The sequence below is a fragment of the Heteronotia binoei genome, chromosome 2 (assembly GCF_032191835.1).
Source record: "Heteronotia binoei isolate CCM8104 ecotype False Entrance Well chromosome 2, APGP_CSIRO_Hbin_v1, whole genome shotgun sequence".
NCBI lineage: Eukaryota > Metazoa > Chordata > Lepidosauria > Squamata > Gekkonidae > Heteronotia > Heteronotia binoei.
Window position 1 is genome coordinate 81,208,854 of NC_083224.1, and position 15,561 is coordinate 81,224,414.

The following is a 15,561-nucleotide window of genomic DNA, read 5'->3' on the forward strand; positions in this document are numbered from 1 at the left end:
CCATGATTCAATACGCTACACCCTTCATTATGTCAACATGGATCCTTCAGATCCAAAGCAGAAGTTTTTTGTTCAAGTCAAAGAAGTCTGTTCCTTAGCTATTTCCATTTGGATTGCTATGGAACAGACTTCTTGTAGTGCTGATGACCTACTGATAAGAAATTGGACAAGGGATGTTTATAGTTCCATACTTTCCCCTTGTTTTGATTCAGTTCCACTGGTGGAGCTTTTCCTCCATTCTCCCTTGAGAAAATACCCACCATAATTATTTAACCTCAAGCAAGTGGAAGATAAAATGGAGCTAGTGATGCAGTTTTGGTTGTTTGAGAAAGCTGCAGACATGAGCAGGTGCCAACCCCTGCCCTGAAAACAATGAACTTAATGTAAAAGAGTGTTTGCTTTTCTGATTAAAGAGCTGTTCTCGAGATAAAATGTAAGCTGTTAAGGTTTTGATCCTTGGGTGGAGAAAACAGCATCCACCAAGGTATATAAGAGGAATTTCTGGTCTTTGTTTCGCACCTAGTGTCTAAAATCAATCTGCAGTAGCTAACCATTCACTTTAGAAACTCCACACAAGGAAAGAGCACAATGAAGTGGCTGGTCCTTGCTCTGGTGTGCCTTCACCTCTCTGAAGGCATTATCAAGTAAGTATGGAAGAGAGTCCTCTCTTCTTCTCTGCTGTGACAGAAGAAAAGGGCAGAGGGTAACAGTGAAGTAGATTCTTTGGTATGTTTATCATTTGGTGTGTTCAGTAATCTCTAGCTTTCATTATCGCCACTGGGAAATTGCTAATTTGACTAGAATTAAGTAAATAGGGCAATATACAAGTCTTTGAGATTTATATTTTTCTTGGAGAGTGGAAATATGTTGCCCTTTGGCTGGATCCCACATGCATTTTTTAAATAAGCAAACCACTTCTATTATTATAGGACCCCAATCCAGTTGGAGTCAGTAATTATGTGTGCAGAACAATATTATCAATTTTTACTTAGAAGTAAGATACCGTGTATTCAGTGGGGTTTACTCCCAAGAAAGTGTGCCAAGTACTGAAGCCCTGTCCATTAATATGGATGGAAAAATATAGATGCGTCAGTCCCATTGTTTTCAGCAGGACTTCTAATAGAACTCTGTGCTGAATTCAATTGGATTTACTTCTGAGTAAACATGTGTAAGAGTAAAATGAGAGTCATAAATAAATTTTAGCTAGCTTGCAGTCTTTGACTATAAAATGTAAACAGCACTGGCTTTTAAAAAGCAAATTGAATTGGAAAGTGGAAAAATACTGTTAACATGCAAAGCTGATTAAAAACTCTCCCCTAAAAACCATAAATATTATTTCTGAATATAAAAATTCTCAGTCAAATTCCATTTTTAAAGCTGATAAAATTGGATTTTTAATTCAGCATACATAAACAATATTTATATGACATTTTCTGCAAAAAAAATGACATTTTATATCTGCTTCTGCTTCCAATTATACACTAGTGTTCTTTTTTTCATCTGTGTTTTCAGTTACATACAAAAACTAGACTTGTGGTTAATTATAGGAGTATTATAAGTAGACAGGAGCTTTTTTTTCAGTGTCACATAATAAAGAACCTGTTTTCTTGGACTCAGTAAAGCACCATGTAGATTAATGGTGCTACATATAGACCATTGCTTCATTTAATTTAGCATTCTTTCTCAAAGGTTGCAAGCCAGAAGCCTTAAGAAGCTCCCTAGGAAGGCATGAAAAAGACAGCCATCTCTTGTTGTTGCCAGCATTGCAGCATTATACTGTGAATGTGGCGATTCTGTTCTCCATTCCTTTACTATCAGTCAATCACCTTTCTTCCTACAATGCACACTGGGAGCCCTTTCTTTCCTTTAGGGACCACAATCTAAATAGCCAAATATACAGAGGAACTCTAGGATCCAAAGTCTGGATTACACCTTATATTGGATCAAAAAGCTTTATAGATACACAGGACATTTATTTAAAACATACATGGAAAAAATAGACTTTCAAAATCTATAAAAGATCGTTGATGATGGGAGGAACTCTTGTTTCTGTCTTTCCTGCCCTTCTTCCAAGGAGCTCAGTGCCATACATGCTTCCACTGTTCTCCATTCAAGCTCACAGAAATACAGGATGAAGTTTAGACTGACAGACTGATTAGTCCAAGATAATTCCACTGGGTTTTTGTAGCAGAGCAGGGATTTAAAACAAGATTCCCCAGTGCTAGTCCAACATTCCAGCCAGCCTACCACACTGGCTATGTAAGTGCTATCCTCTACTTTTCAATGCCGGACACCATCTGACAGTATTAAGATAAGACATTGTATGTGTTTAGAAAAGCATCAGGTTACCTGGTACCTTGGAGGAATTAGTTGTGAGTCACTATAATTGCCTCACTTAAGATGATTCTTAAGAAGATGTTACACTTAAAACTCAGCATAGGAAGAGTTTCTGGCTTCTTATACCTAACTCTCCATCCCATACAGAATTCCACTGAAAAGATTCAAGCCCATGCGGGAGGTCATGAAGGAGAAGGGTGTTCTTCAGGATTTCCTTGAAAAATATCATTTTGACCCAGCCAGCAAGTACTTGAACAACTTTGCCACTGGCTATGAACCTCTTGCTAACTACATGGATGTGAGTAACAGACTGGTGGAAGGAAACTACCTAAAACCATGACAGGAAGGGAAGAACGACTGTGGCTCACTGGTAGACCCATCTGCTTGTATGCGGAAGGTCCCAGCTTCAACACCCAGCATCTCCAGTTAAAGGGATCAGGCAGCAAGTGATGTAAAAGACCTCTGCCTAAGACGAGAGTTGCTGCCAATCTGAGGTTCACACAGAAAAATTCAGTTAGAAGTGCATTGAAAAGGGATTGGAAGTGCATTATTAGTGTGTGTGGTCACAGCCTGTCTGATCACACTGATCCTGATGGACCAAAAAGTCTGATTAGGTACAAGGCAGTTTAATGTTGTCAGATGTCTGGGATTTCAGCAACTGCTTGCAGGAATCCAAAGTAAGGTCCTAAATAATATTCAGATCTTGTCTTTATTTGGAATTTTTAAAAATGGGAATTTTAAAATATAATTAGTGTAGACTTGTTAGAACAATGTTGAAGAGATGGGGTAGGATGAAAACTCATGGCAGGGGAGTGTAGTATATGGTATGGACATTTTGCAGGCAGCATGGATTTAGTTACTAATACCGAACACATATGGACTTTATATTGTATGTGTTCATAGTGATGTGGTACTGTTGAAACCCTTATAGCTTTTTCAAACTGTTAAATATAGTTGCACTATTTTCTAACTCTCCTGGCTCTTGGCTATTTTTTTATTTTATATATTTATCTATACCCTGCTCTACCCCAAAAATGGGCTCAAGGTGGTTTACAGCATAAAACCATCAACAATAAAAAATAAACAGTATAAAATGTTTGTTTTTTATGGATGTTATCTATCATTACTGATGCATTTTTACCAAATGAAGGTGGAGAGCTTTCACTTTGTTTTTGTTGGAAGATACTGAGTTGAATGGGCTGGGAAATTATGGGAATGACAAGAGGAGGCCCCTGGTGACAAGAGTCCTCCTTTCTCTAGATGTCCTATTATGGCCAGATCAGCATTGGAACTCCACCCCAGAGTTTCTTGGTTCTGTTTGACACTGGGTCATCCAACCTCTGGGTGCCATCCATCTATTGCCAGAGTCAAGCTTGCAGTGAGTATCCTCAGCCCACAAATCCATAAGAGATGGAAGAAATACTGCATGAATGAAGATTAACTCTTATTTGGTTTACTTTTTGCCACTGAAAAATCTATACACAGCTTCAGATTTGGTGGTGGGAGGGGGATACACATACTTCATTAAAATATTGTTATGGTTAGTGAGCTCAAAAGTAACACCGTTCTTTTCCTCACTTCTAGCAAATCATCCACTATTCAATCCTAGTCAGTCTTCCACTTATTCCACCAATGACCAAACCTTCTCTCTGCAATATGGAACCGGTAGCCTCACTGGGATCTTTGGCTATGACACAGTAACAGTAAGTAGTACTAAAGGAGGAAGGCATTGTGGATAAAGGTTTGGTTTCAGCAGATGCTTTCTGAAGAAATAATAGTGGTCAGGAAGAAACTCGCTGTTAACAACCTGGTGCAATGCATTGAGATCACACATGAACTAAAATTCTCTTGGCTGTATCCAAAGCTGCAGATACAGAAAGTTATGAGTTGTATAAAAGGACTATGAAATTTATTACAGACAATATGAATCATGCTTTTGAAAATATGTATTTAAAAAGTTTCCCTGTATAATGTCCAGTCAGCTTCCGAGGACGGTTTTCTATGGATGTTACTAAAGGGCAGCAGCACCAAGAAAATGTCCTCACTTTTACTAAGGGCATCTGTAGGGATGGACATGAACTGGGAAAAATGGGGTTTGTGACAGTTTGTGGTTCATGGCATGCCTGGCTCATGAGCCAAAAACTATCATAAACTTTTAGGGGCTAAACAAACTGGTTCAGTTTCTGGCGTGGTAGAATGGCCCTACAACATGCTAGAGACACAAAACTACAAATTTCACAGATAATCTCTGGCTGACTCTCCTCTACCTGACACCCAAGTTTGGTGAGGATTGGATATACAGAGTCCAAGATACCACCCCCTTCAAGAAGGTACTCCATTGTTTTCAATGGAGGTGGGAAAAGCAAAAAATAAAATAAAATATCAAGAGCAATAGCAGCCCAGCAGAACATAATCAAAGTACCCAAGAATCTCTGCAGTAGAAATGGCCTCTGTGGCTGTGAAATCCCAACAGGACTAAGGTCAAGCCAGTAGAAATGGAATACTCTGCAGAATCCAGTGCCATTGGCATTGAAAGTTTAAAAGGACTTATCTCAAAGCACAGTCACAGCAAATCCAAGCAAAGATGCAAGCTGCATGCAAGAAAATGGGAAGAGAACACAAAGGAATGTGGGCAGAGGGGGAGAAAGAACTCTTAAAACTGACAAGACTGGTTTGTTTCTGAGGCTGGAGAATTATGCCCCCTGTTGTTTTGAAGTTTGGTAAAGATTTTGTTTGAGCAGAGACAGTCTATCTGGAAATGTATCCATTTACCAACAGGAACCTTCATGAACTGCATGAAAGTTCATGGAAGTTTGTGCAATTTGACCTACCATGAACTGCAATACACAAATCACACAAAATTGGTCATGGACTTTAGTTCATGAGCCAGTTTGTGCCCATCCCTAGTCATCTGAGAACTCTCAGCTAAAGCACTGTATTTCTGCAAATCAAATTGCTTTTGTACAGGATTGTCCCTGCCACTAGGCAAACTAGGCGATTGCCTAGGGTTCTGGTCTTCTGAGTGTGTCGAATTGGGTGCTCCTATGTGACTTGGTTAGGTCACACCACCACCCAGCCTGGCCATCTCTCTGAGTTTATTTTATTTGATTTATATCTCACCCTCCCTGCTGAAGCAGGCTCAGGGCGGCTCACAACATAAAGCCCCCCCCCCCCATGCAGGCCCCTCAGAGTTTCTGAGAGGTGAGGGCAAAAGGGCATTCTCCCTGCTTTTGCACCCCTGAGGAGACTCCAAGAGGCATGAGCAGTGGGGCTTTCTCATTGCTTTTGCACCCCTGGGGTGCAAGAGCAGGGAAAAGATCTCCCCCCCCCCCCAGTGCCTCTCAGAGATTCAAAGAGGTATGGGTGGTGTGGCAACCCCTTCTCTGAGGTAGCTGCTGCCTGATTCCTCCTTTCTTTCCTATGGGTCCATAGGATAGAATGGAGCTCATTCTATCCTATGGGCCCACAGGATAGAATGGAGGGATTGGGCTGCTGCTGGGGTTGCACCACAGCAGCAGCCCAATCTCTCCATTCTATCCTATGTGCGTGCAGCTACCCCAGAAAAGGGGGGGGCATAGCTACCTATCTGTCCGCAGCTATCCCAGAGAAGGGGGTGGGGCGCAAGTAGTTAGCCTTGCCTAGGGTGCCAAAGGGTCCAGGGCTGGTCCTGCTTTTGTAAAGAAAATGGATTTGGGGAATATTGAATGACATCATGACGAAGGCCAGGTATGTTCACTGGAAAATGAGATTCAAGTATGCTGATCCTCAACATTTGTCTACCCATGTTTGCACTCCGTTTGGCGAGGAGGTAGTCACAGCAGTGTTTTTTGCAAGATAGGTCTGTTTTGTACATTGGGTTAACCTGAATGAATCATTTTGAGACTTGTAAGACATTTTATCCCCACCCCTCTCCTCTGCTTACCAGTTCCATGACACATAATTTGCATGTCATTATATTGCTTGTATTATCTCCTTCATAGTGTTTCCATATTCTGAGTTGTACCAGAAAATGATTGATTGTGAATGCTGGAAAATAGAGCTGGAAATAATGGTTCCAGTGCAGTGATCACTATGTACCATTCAAAATATTATTTCTTTTAACATGATAAGGACTATTTTCAACACGATGATTCAACACAGATAATTGCTGCCTATATTGTTCAGTAGTGTCTCAATGTCAAAAATCAAGAGAGGAATTCTAGAGTTCCTGCTCTATAATGTCTTGAATGACTCAATACTCTTCAGATATTGTATGTATAATTTTTCAATTTGCCATATTTGTGAAAGTTTGTTAGACTTACAATATGACCAACTGGTACTCCACTCCACTATCATGGCAAATTGTGCTTTTAGTCACAACATGCTTTTTCTACTTACTTGAGATGATTCATTCTGTCCTCTTCTAGATCCAGGGCATTTCCATCACTAACCAGCAATTTGGCCTGAGTGAGACTGAGCCCGGCACTAACTTTGTCTACGCCCAGTTCGATGGCATTCTGGGTCTTGCTTACCCTGCCATTTCTGCTGGTGGTGCTACCACTGTAGTTCAGGGGCTGATGCAGGAGAACCTTCTGAGTGCCCCCGTTTTCAGCTTCTATCTGAGTGGGTAAGGATGGAGATCTTTTTTTCCCCTTTTGGCATATGCTTAGCTTATATATCATATTATAGATTTCTCAGTTCTCTTTTTACCCATACAAAGTTGAATAACACAAGAAGTCAAAACAAACAGCATGTTCAGAGGCACTTAAAAGATTATCAGATTTTTAAATCCAGTATAGAGCCCATTTCAGCATACATATGTAGGAACAAGCTCTTATTTTGTTGCTATAGTTTGAACCTTGAGATTTACTTTAATTTTCATTTCACTGAATATAAAGTTACAAGGAATTATTAATTCTGATTTTTGACATAATTTCATCCTTTTCTTTATGACAGTTGCTAATCATCTGCTATCTAAAATGGCAGGGGAGGGTACTTTCTATGCTAGAACTCCCCAAGTCCAACATAAATTCTCAGGACAAGAAAAAAAAAAAGAGTCCCCGCACAAAATATGGTGTGAGACATCTGAAGTTGTACTATTGAAAACAGGAGAGGGTTAATAGACCTCTGCTCCTTTATGGGTGCATGGGAAAAGGCAAGAGTAGTTGGACTACCACTTTTCTCCCTGACATTCTTTGTCTTGCATGTGTGGGGAGATTTTTTTTTTTTGCATGGGGGCACAAGGAAAAATGTGCCAATTTGGAAAAAAAATCACTGAAGGTCTCTTTCTTTCTTTTTTGAGAAAATTTGAGTTCATAAAATCATAAACACAAGCCATTAATTAGCATAAATCTAGCACTCAGCTTGTCAGAATAAAGGGGGCCAAGAACTCTGCAAATATGTGGATTTTATTCTCAGTTCAGGGCTCCTTATCCACTATAGCTGTGGATTTTCACACTCCATATACCTGCATTATTGTAGGTGCTTGGCCTCTGAACATCAGTAGATCTACTGACAGAGCAGAGGCCACTACCTGCTTAAGAATCTTTGTCACTATCTTGGTTTTGTGCTGCCCTGAGACTTCCATATAGGGTTGCCAAGTCCAATTCAAGAAATATCTGGGGACTTTGGAGGTGGAGCCAGGAGACTTTGGGACGGAGCCAGGAGCAAGGGTGTGACAACCATAATTGAACTTCAAGGGAGTTCTGGCCATCACATTTAAAGGGACCACACATCTTTTAAATCCCTTCCCTCCATAGGAAATAATGAAGGGTAGGGGCACCTTCTTTTGGGGCTCATAGAATTGGACCGCCTGGTCCAATCTTTTTGAAACTTGCGGGGTATTTTGGGGAGAGGTACTGGATGCTATGCTGCAAATCTGGTGCCTCAACCTCAAAAAACAGCCCCCCCCCAGAGCCCCAGATACCCGTGGATCAATTTTCCATTATTTCCTATGAGAATAAGTCTCCATAGGGAATAATAGAGTTCCCTCCCCTCCCCCCATTTTCTCTCTCTCACTCACACACACTCTTAACTGTCTCTGGTGCAAGTGGGCAGTCGTGTTGGTCTGAAGCAGTAGAACAAAGCAGGAGTCTCTGGTGCCTCCACAACGAGGTCTGGAAAGTACAGGGGCTACTCTGCTCTTTTACACACACACTCACTTGTCCAAAAGGAAAGCAAAACAAACAGGGGGGCTGCACTCTCACAATGTCTGCTGTTGCTAACCCTTCCCCATGAAGTACTTCCTGCCCCAATTTAAAGGCACACACACATTCTAAAACTATACCTGTTTGCAGGTCCTGCCCAAGATCTAGAGGTACAGGGTGGCTGTGGGGGAGGAGCTTCCCCTGCCGGCCAGCTGGCTGAGGAAAGCCTGTAAAACCGGGAATTGGGGATTGGGAAGCCTAAGGGGAAGGGAAGGGGCAAAGAGAAGCTGGTGTGATGGGGCTGGGTGGGAGGGGAAGGGAAGAGGCGAGGAGAAGCTGCTGTGATGGTGCTGGGTGGGAGGGGAAGGGAAGGGGCGAGGAGAAGCTGCTGAGATCGGGGCTGGGTGGGAAGGGAAGGGGAGGGGCAAGGAGACGCTGCTGTGATGGGGCTGGGTGGGAAGGGAAGGGAAGGAAAGGAAAGGAAAGGAAAGGGGCGAGGAGAAGCTGCTGTGATAGTGGCTGGGTGGGAAGGGAAAGGCCACCATTTTCCCCCCACTTCTGGATTTTTGGCGAGCGGGGGAGGAGGCTCCAAATCAGGGGGTCCCCCGCTCAGGGCGGGGGATTGGGAAGCCTACTTTCATAAGTCCTAGTAACAGGGCAGTCTCTGTGAAAAGCTACCATGTGAACTGCTTTTTCTGCTATGTATTTGTGCTGCTAGGCAAGAGAGCTCCCAGAATGGTGGTGAACTTGTCTTGGGAGGAGTTGACTCCAGCCTCTACTCTGGTGAAATTGTCTGGACTCCAGTCACCCAAGAAGCTTACTGGCAAATTGGAATTCAAAGGTAAAAGTGTTCTAATTATACACAAAGACATAAAGACACTTACACTTTAGGAAGGTGGGGCAGTAATACCAGCCAGTTTCCCACTCCCAGTTCATACCCCCTTTACTTTGCCCCCAATGCTGTTTCTGAGGGGCCACTGAATCCTCCAGTGGAAAATTTTTGAGGAGATTCAGTGGGTTGCAGAAGGACAGAGGAAATGGCAGGTATTGCTGGGCCTTCTTCTAAAACTTAAATGCCTTTTAAGTCTTCCGAACTAGATACAGGGTAGTGTCCAGTAGGAACTAACAGCCTGATCAGAAAGTGCTAGTTTTGTGTCTGAGCATTATGGATTTTAGACTCTTTGGATCTATTTCTCCTGGGTCAGATCCAACACCATTGCCTGATACATAGCAGATCAGTTTGGATACTGTGGAAAAAGATCCAAAGAACATGCAATTTGCTTACACAGCTCCTCTGAGAATAATAAATTAAAGATAAACAAGTATAATTGAATTTATTTTTGGCTTCATGAAAGCTTTCTTCTTGTCCAAGGGTCTTGGATCAAGCAGTGTGACTCTTATAGCCCAATTATAAAAAAGAGAACAACCCTGCTTTCTTTTGGAAGTAAGCATTTTAAAGTAAGGGGGAAACGTGGCTATTCTGGTGAGCCCATGAAAACATGAGAGTCTCTGGATAAAAATAAAAGGAGTAAGAAATAACAGTGATATTATTATGGGGGGTCTGCTATAGACCACCAAGCCAGGCAGAGGACTTGGATGAGATACTCCTACAACAGATTGCAAAGTTCTGAGAAGGGACACAGTGATCATGAGAGATTTCAATTACCTGTACATCTGTTGGAAGTCCAACTCTGCTAAAAATGAAAGGTCAAATAGATTCCTGACTTGTCTTGCTGACAACTTCCTTTTCCAAAAAGTGAAGAAGGAAACAAGGGGATCTGCTATCTTGGATTTGATTCAAACCAACAAGGAAGAATTGATTGAAGAAGTGGAAATAATGGGCACCCTGGGCAGTAGTGACCATGTGATTTTGGAATTTACAGTCTTAGGGAAGGGAAAAGCTATATATAGTCAGACTTATAGGTTAGATTTCAGAAAGGCAAACTTTGATAAATTTAGAACTATGCTGGGTAGAATCCCATGGTCAGAAATACTTAGGAAGAAGGGGGTTCAAGAGGGGTGGGAGTTTCTTAAAAGCGAAATATTGAAAGCACAATCACAGACAATTCCTCTGAGAAGAAAAAAATGGAAAAAGCCTAAAGAAACCGAATTGGCTCTATAAACAGCTCTCTAAAGACTTGAGAATAAAAATGACTTTAGGAATTGGAAAGAGGGTCTTATAACCAAGGATGAATATAAACAAATCACCAGTGCTTGTAGAGAAAAAGTTAGGAAAGCTAAAGCTCAGTATTAGCTTAGGCTGGCCAAAGATGCTAAAAACAACAAAAAAGGGTTCTTTTCTTATGTTCAGAGTAAGAAAAAGAACAAGGACATGGTAGGCCCATTGCAAGGGCAGGAAAGTGAAATTGTAAGGGTAATGAAGAGAGGGCAGAACTACTCAATTCCTACTTTTCCTCAGTCTTCTCTTCTGAGGGAAACAGTGCTCAACATGACAAAAACAGAACATATAAGGAGGGTATGGAGTTCCAACCTAGGATCAGCATAGGGGTAGTACATAAACACCTAGTTTCTTTAAATTAAACTAAGTCCTCAGGGCCAGATGAACTGCATCCAATGGTTTTAAAAGAGCTTGCAGATGTAATTTTTGAGCCTCAGGCTATTATTTTTGAGAATTCTTGGAGAACAGGAGAGCTGCTGGAAGATTGGAGGCGGGCAAATGTTGTCCCCATCTTCAAGAAGGGGAAAAAGGAAGATCCAGGTAACTACTGGCCCGTCTGCTTCACGTCTATACCTGGAAAATTTTTAGAACAAATCATCAAACAGTTAGTCCTGGAACATTTAGAAAGGATATCTGTAATTACTAAGAGCCAGCATGGGTTTCTCAAGAACAAGTCATGTCAGACTAACTTGATCTCTTTTTTTTTTGAGAAAGTGACTACTTTGCTGGATCAGGGGAATGCTGTAGACATTGTTTATCTTAATTTCAGTAAGGCTTTTGATAAGGTTCCACAGATTATCCTTGTTGACAAGTTGGTAAAATGTGGTTTGGATTCTGTTACTGTTAGGTGGATCTGTAAGTGGTTGACAGGTTGCACCCAAAGAGTGCTTGTGAATGGTTCTTCATCCTCTTGGAGAGGAGTGACAAGTGGAGTGCCTCAAGGATCTGTCCTGAGACCTGTTTTGTTCAACATCTTTATAAATGATTTGGATGAAGGAATAGAGGGAATGCTTATTAAATTTGCAGATGATTCTAAATTGGGAGGGGTTGCAGTAGAAGATAGAAACAGGATACTGGATGACCTTAAGAGGATGGAAAACTGGACTAAAACCAACAAAATGAATTTTAACAGGGATAAATGTAAAGTTCTGCATTTAGGTAGGAAAAATCAAATGCATGGTTATAGGATGGGGGAGACTTGTCTTAGCAGTAGTATGTGTGAAAAGAATCTTGGGGTCTTAGTGGATCATATGCTGAACATGAGTTAATAGTGTGATGTGGTGGCTAAAAAAGCAAATGCAATTTTGGGCTGTATCAACAGAAGTATAGTGTCCAGATCATGTGAAGTGATGGTATCGCTTTACTCTGCTCTGGTAAGACCTCACCTGGAATATTGTGTTCAGTTTTGGGCACCACGTTTTAAGAAGGATATAGACAAGCTGGAATAGATCCAGAGGAGGGCGATGAAGATGGTGAGGAGTCTGAAGACCAAGTCCTATGAGGAAAGGTTGAAGGAGCTGGGGATGTTTAGTCTGGAGAGGAAACGACTGAGAGGTGATATGATCACCATACTTGAAGGGCTGTCATATAGAGGATGGTGTGGAATTGTTTTCTGTGATCCCAGAATGTAGGACCAGAACCAGTGGGTCGAAATTAAATCAAAAGAGTTTCCGGCTCAACATTAGGAAGAACTTCCTGACCGTTAGAGTGATTCCTCAGTGGAATAGACTTCCTTGGGAGGTGGTGGGCTCTCCTTCCTTGGAGGTTTTTAAACAGAGGCTAGATGCCCATCTGACAAGATCCTGTGAATTTAGAGGGAGGTGTTTGTGAGTTTCCTGCATTGTACAGGGGGTTGGACTGGATGACTCTAGAGGTCCTTTCCAACTTTATGATTCTATGAAATGCAAGCAAGCACATCATCTTTGGTGACCCACCTTCATCATTTAACAAAAATGTATATGTGGGTTGCTAACCCTTGTTAATTTTTTCCCCCTAGCTTCTATATTGGTAATCAGATCTCTGACTGGTGCAGCCAGGGATGCCAGGCAATTGTAGATACCGGAACATCCCTCCTCACTGCTCCACAACAGGTCTTTGGAGAGCTGATGCAGTACATTGGAGCTCAGCAAGATGGCAATGGACAGGTAGGGGAAAGCAGCTGTGTTTAGGGAAGACGAAAACTCTACATCAGTCAGATGAGAACACTAAATATCAGTGTCCACAAAGCTTAGCATACTTGTGTTATTTGAGTCCCCATTGGTATGTATATTCCAGTGCACAAAGGCTCCTGGCAATTCATTTCTCTTGTGGAGAGGTAGACTATTATCCAGTGGTCAAAAAACTCTGAGATTACCTTCTGCCTCTAGCTCTCAGCTTGGCTTTGGATAAATCAAAGAACATCACCATTCCAATTTTGTTAGGAAAAGGTACATTTAAAGTCAGAAGGATTATAAAGCCCTTTTCAGACACTGCATTTGCAGATATCCAACTATGCTTACCAAAAGCATATGGTATCGCTAATCCTCCTGATATGTGGGGTTACATATGTTTTTTTAGAAAGGTTTTGTGTAGAGTGCATCAAACCTGAAAATGCATATAGTGCCCTATTCAGATAAAATGGCAAATGCATGTATTGAGAGCATCAGGAGTACTGCATGCTCCTGTTCTTGGACTCTTTGTACGTGTGGTTATAATATCAGCTGAAAAAAAGTTTTGGGATATATGGAACTGAACAGTGATTGAAATAAACTGTCTTTTTTCTCGTCTTACTACTTCTTCCACAGTATGTTGTCAGCTGCAGCAACATTCAGAGCATGCCCACCATCACTTTTGTCATCAGTGGAAATAGTTTCCCTTTGAGTCCTTCTGCCTACATCCTTGAGGTATGTGGTTCCATTAAAAAACTGTGACACAACTAATCTCAGGTCACATGCAGCTTGTTTCAGTAGAATCTTTGTTTATTGTTTTATTGCTCTGCCTTAAGGGTTAGTGGCTCCGTGGTGCAGAGTGGTAAAGCAGCAGTACTGCAGTACTGTGGTCTGAACTCTCTGCTCATGACCTGAGTTTGATTCTGGTGGAAGCTGGATTTAGGTAGCTGGCCCAAGGTTGACTCAGCCTTCCATCCTTACGAGGTCGGTAAAATGAGTACCCAGCTTGCTGGGGGTAAAGTGTAGATGACTGGGGAAGGCAATGGCAAACCACCCCATAAGAAGTCTGCCGTGAAAACGTTGTGAAAGCAACATCACCCCAGAGTCAGGAACGACTGCTGCTTGCACAGGGTTAGGATCTGCACAGGTTAAGCTTGCACAGGTTTGCACCTTTCCTTTCCTTAAGGGTTAGTTGCCCTATCCATGTACTTGCCTTCAGCAAAATAATTTTTCATGCTATACTTTATAGATCAGGGGTGGTCAACGGTAGCTCTCCAGATGTTTTTTGCCTTCAACTCCCATCAGCCCCAGCCGTTGGCCATGCTGGCTGGGGCTGATGGGAGTTGTAGGCAAAAAACATCTGGAGAGCTACCATTAGCCACCCCTGTTATAGATAATGGAATACATGCTTTTTCCTATATGATGGAACCAAACAGTCTTCACCCTTTTTTTTTTTTTTTTTAAATAGCAATTCTTACACTTTCCTCCCCAAGGTAGAAAGGGAATAAATACAATGTCAACAGTGAACATCATGAATGCACCAATGATGTCAAGCTGTTGTTTGGAGGCTCCATTTCATAACCAAAAATCAAAATGTTTGTACAGGGCATGTAGAACTGTTCCACGCAAAATTTGCTGGTACAGATGCATTCTAAGGTACACCATGATTTTTTTTAAAAAAACCCCAAATGCTAACATTTAAAAACAGTATTAAAATACCATTGCCTCATAAAGACTAAATATTAAAATCTATTTCCCCAAATGTGTTTATGGAATGTCATATTTATTCCATGGAGGTAGTTCCAGAGGGTAGCCATGCAGGTCTGCAGTAGAACAGCTAGATTCTATTCCAGTAGCACTTTAGAGACCTACAAGATTTTGGTGGTATAAGATTTGCAAGTCAAAGTATATCTAATAAAGGAAGCTTTGACTCTCAAAAGTGTATCCGCCCTGCCCCCCCCCCCCGCAATCTTGTTGGTCTCTAAGGTGCACCTGGACTCAAATCTAAATATTTATTCCACTGCTTTGATTAGGATTTCCAAGCCAAACTTTGTGGGGTTTTTTCCTTTTCAGAACAATAATGGCTATTGCAGTGTTGGTATCATGCCCACTTACCTGCCATCCCAGAATGGGCAACCTTTGTGGATCCTTGGTGATGTCTTCCTCAGGTCCTACTACTCTGTTTATGATGTGGGCAACAACCAGGTTGGCTTTGCAGCAGCTGCATAAACACTTCCAGCCATCTTCTTCATCAGTCCAGGCTGCTTCTTGCTTCTTCCACAATTATTCATGCTACTGCACACAAAGCGCATTGGCCTTCCTTTTTAAGGACCTGACTGTTTTCTTTCTAAAACGCCTGAAACCTTTCCTGTTACAAATCACTGACTGGAGTTGTGGTCCTCTTTTGAAGTAACTGCAAGCAAATAAAGCTATTACACTAACAGCAATTACTTATTTTATTTACAAAGTTTGAGTTCAGTGACACCTCATGCCAACAAAGGTATGAACTTTCTTGTGCACACACACTTCCTCAGATAAAGCGAATTACACACACTGCATCAGTACAATTAACAAATGGGACATTCAATAAAGAGTAAATTAGGATTTTAGAAGTCTAGAATAATCAGAAAAGACTGAAACACAGCATATGTATCAACATGACACATGAAGTAGTACAGTAATTACATAATAGGATCTTACTTACATTAAGCAATATACAGCAGTATAGAACACAGCCCCAATAATTTATTCAGAAGTGTGCGTGAACCATTTT

At 41.5% G+C, this 15,561-nt stretch overlaps 1 protein-coding gene across 1 annotated transcript; it reads left to right on the top strand.

The window, feature by feature from the left end:
* The first annotated feature begins 517 nt into the window (after nucleotides 1-517).
* On the top strand, nucleotides 518-15,171 carry LOC132566416 (gastricsin-like). Its single transcript, XM_060231429.1, has 9 exons — nucleotides 518-644; nucleotides 2,485-2,635; nucleotides 3,598-3,715; nucleotides 3,922-4,040; nucleotides 6,744-6,943; nucleotides 9,181-9,303; nucleotides 12,638-12,785; nucleotides 13,425-13,523; nucleotides 14,862-15,171. The coding sequence occupies exons 1-9, from the start codon at nucleotides 589-591 to the stop codon at nucleotides 15,015-15,017; spliced, it is 1,170 nt and encodes a 389-aa protein (XP_060087412.1). The 5' UTR covers nucleotides 518-588; the 3' UTR covers nucleotides 15,018-15,171.
* Nucleotides 15,172-15,561: the final 390 nt, after the last annotated feature.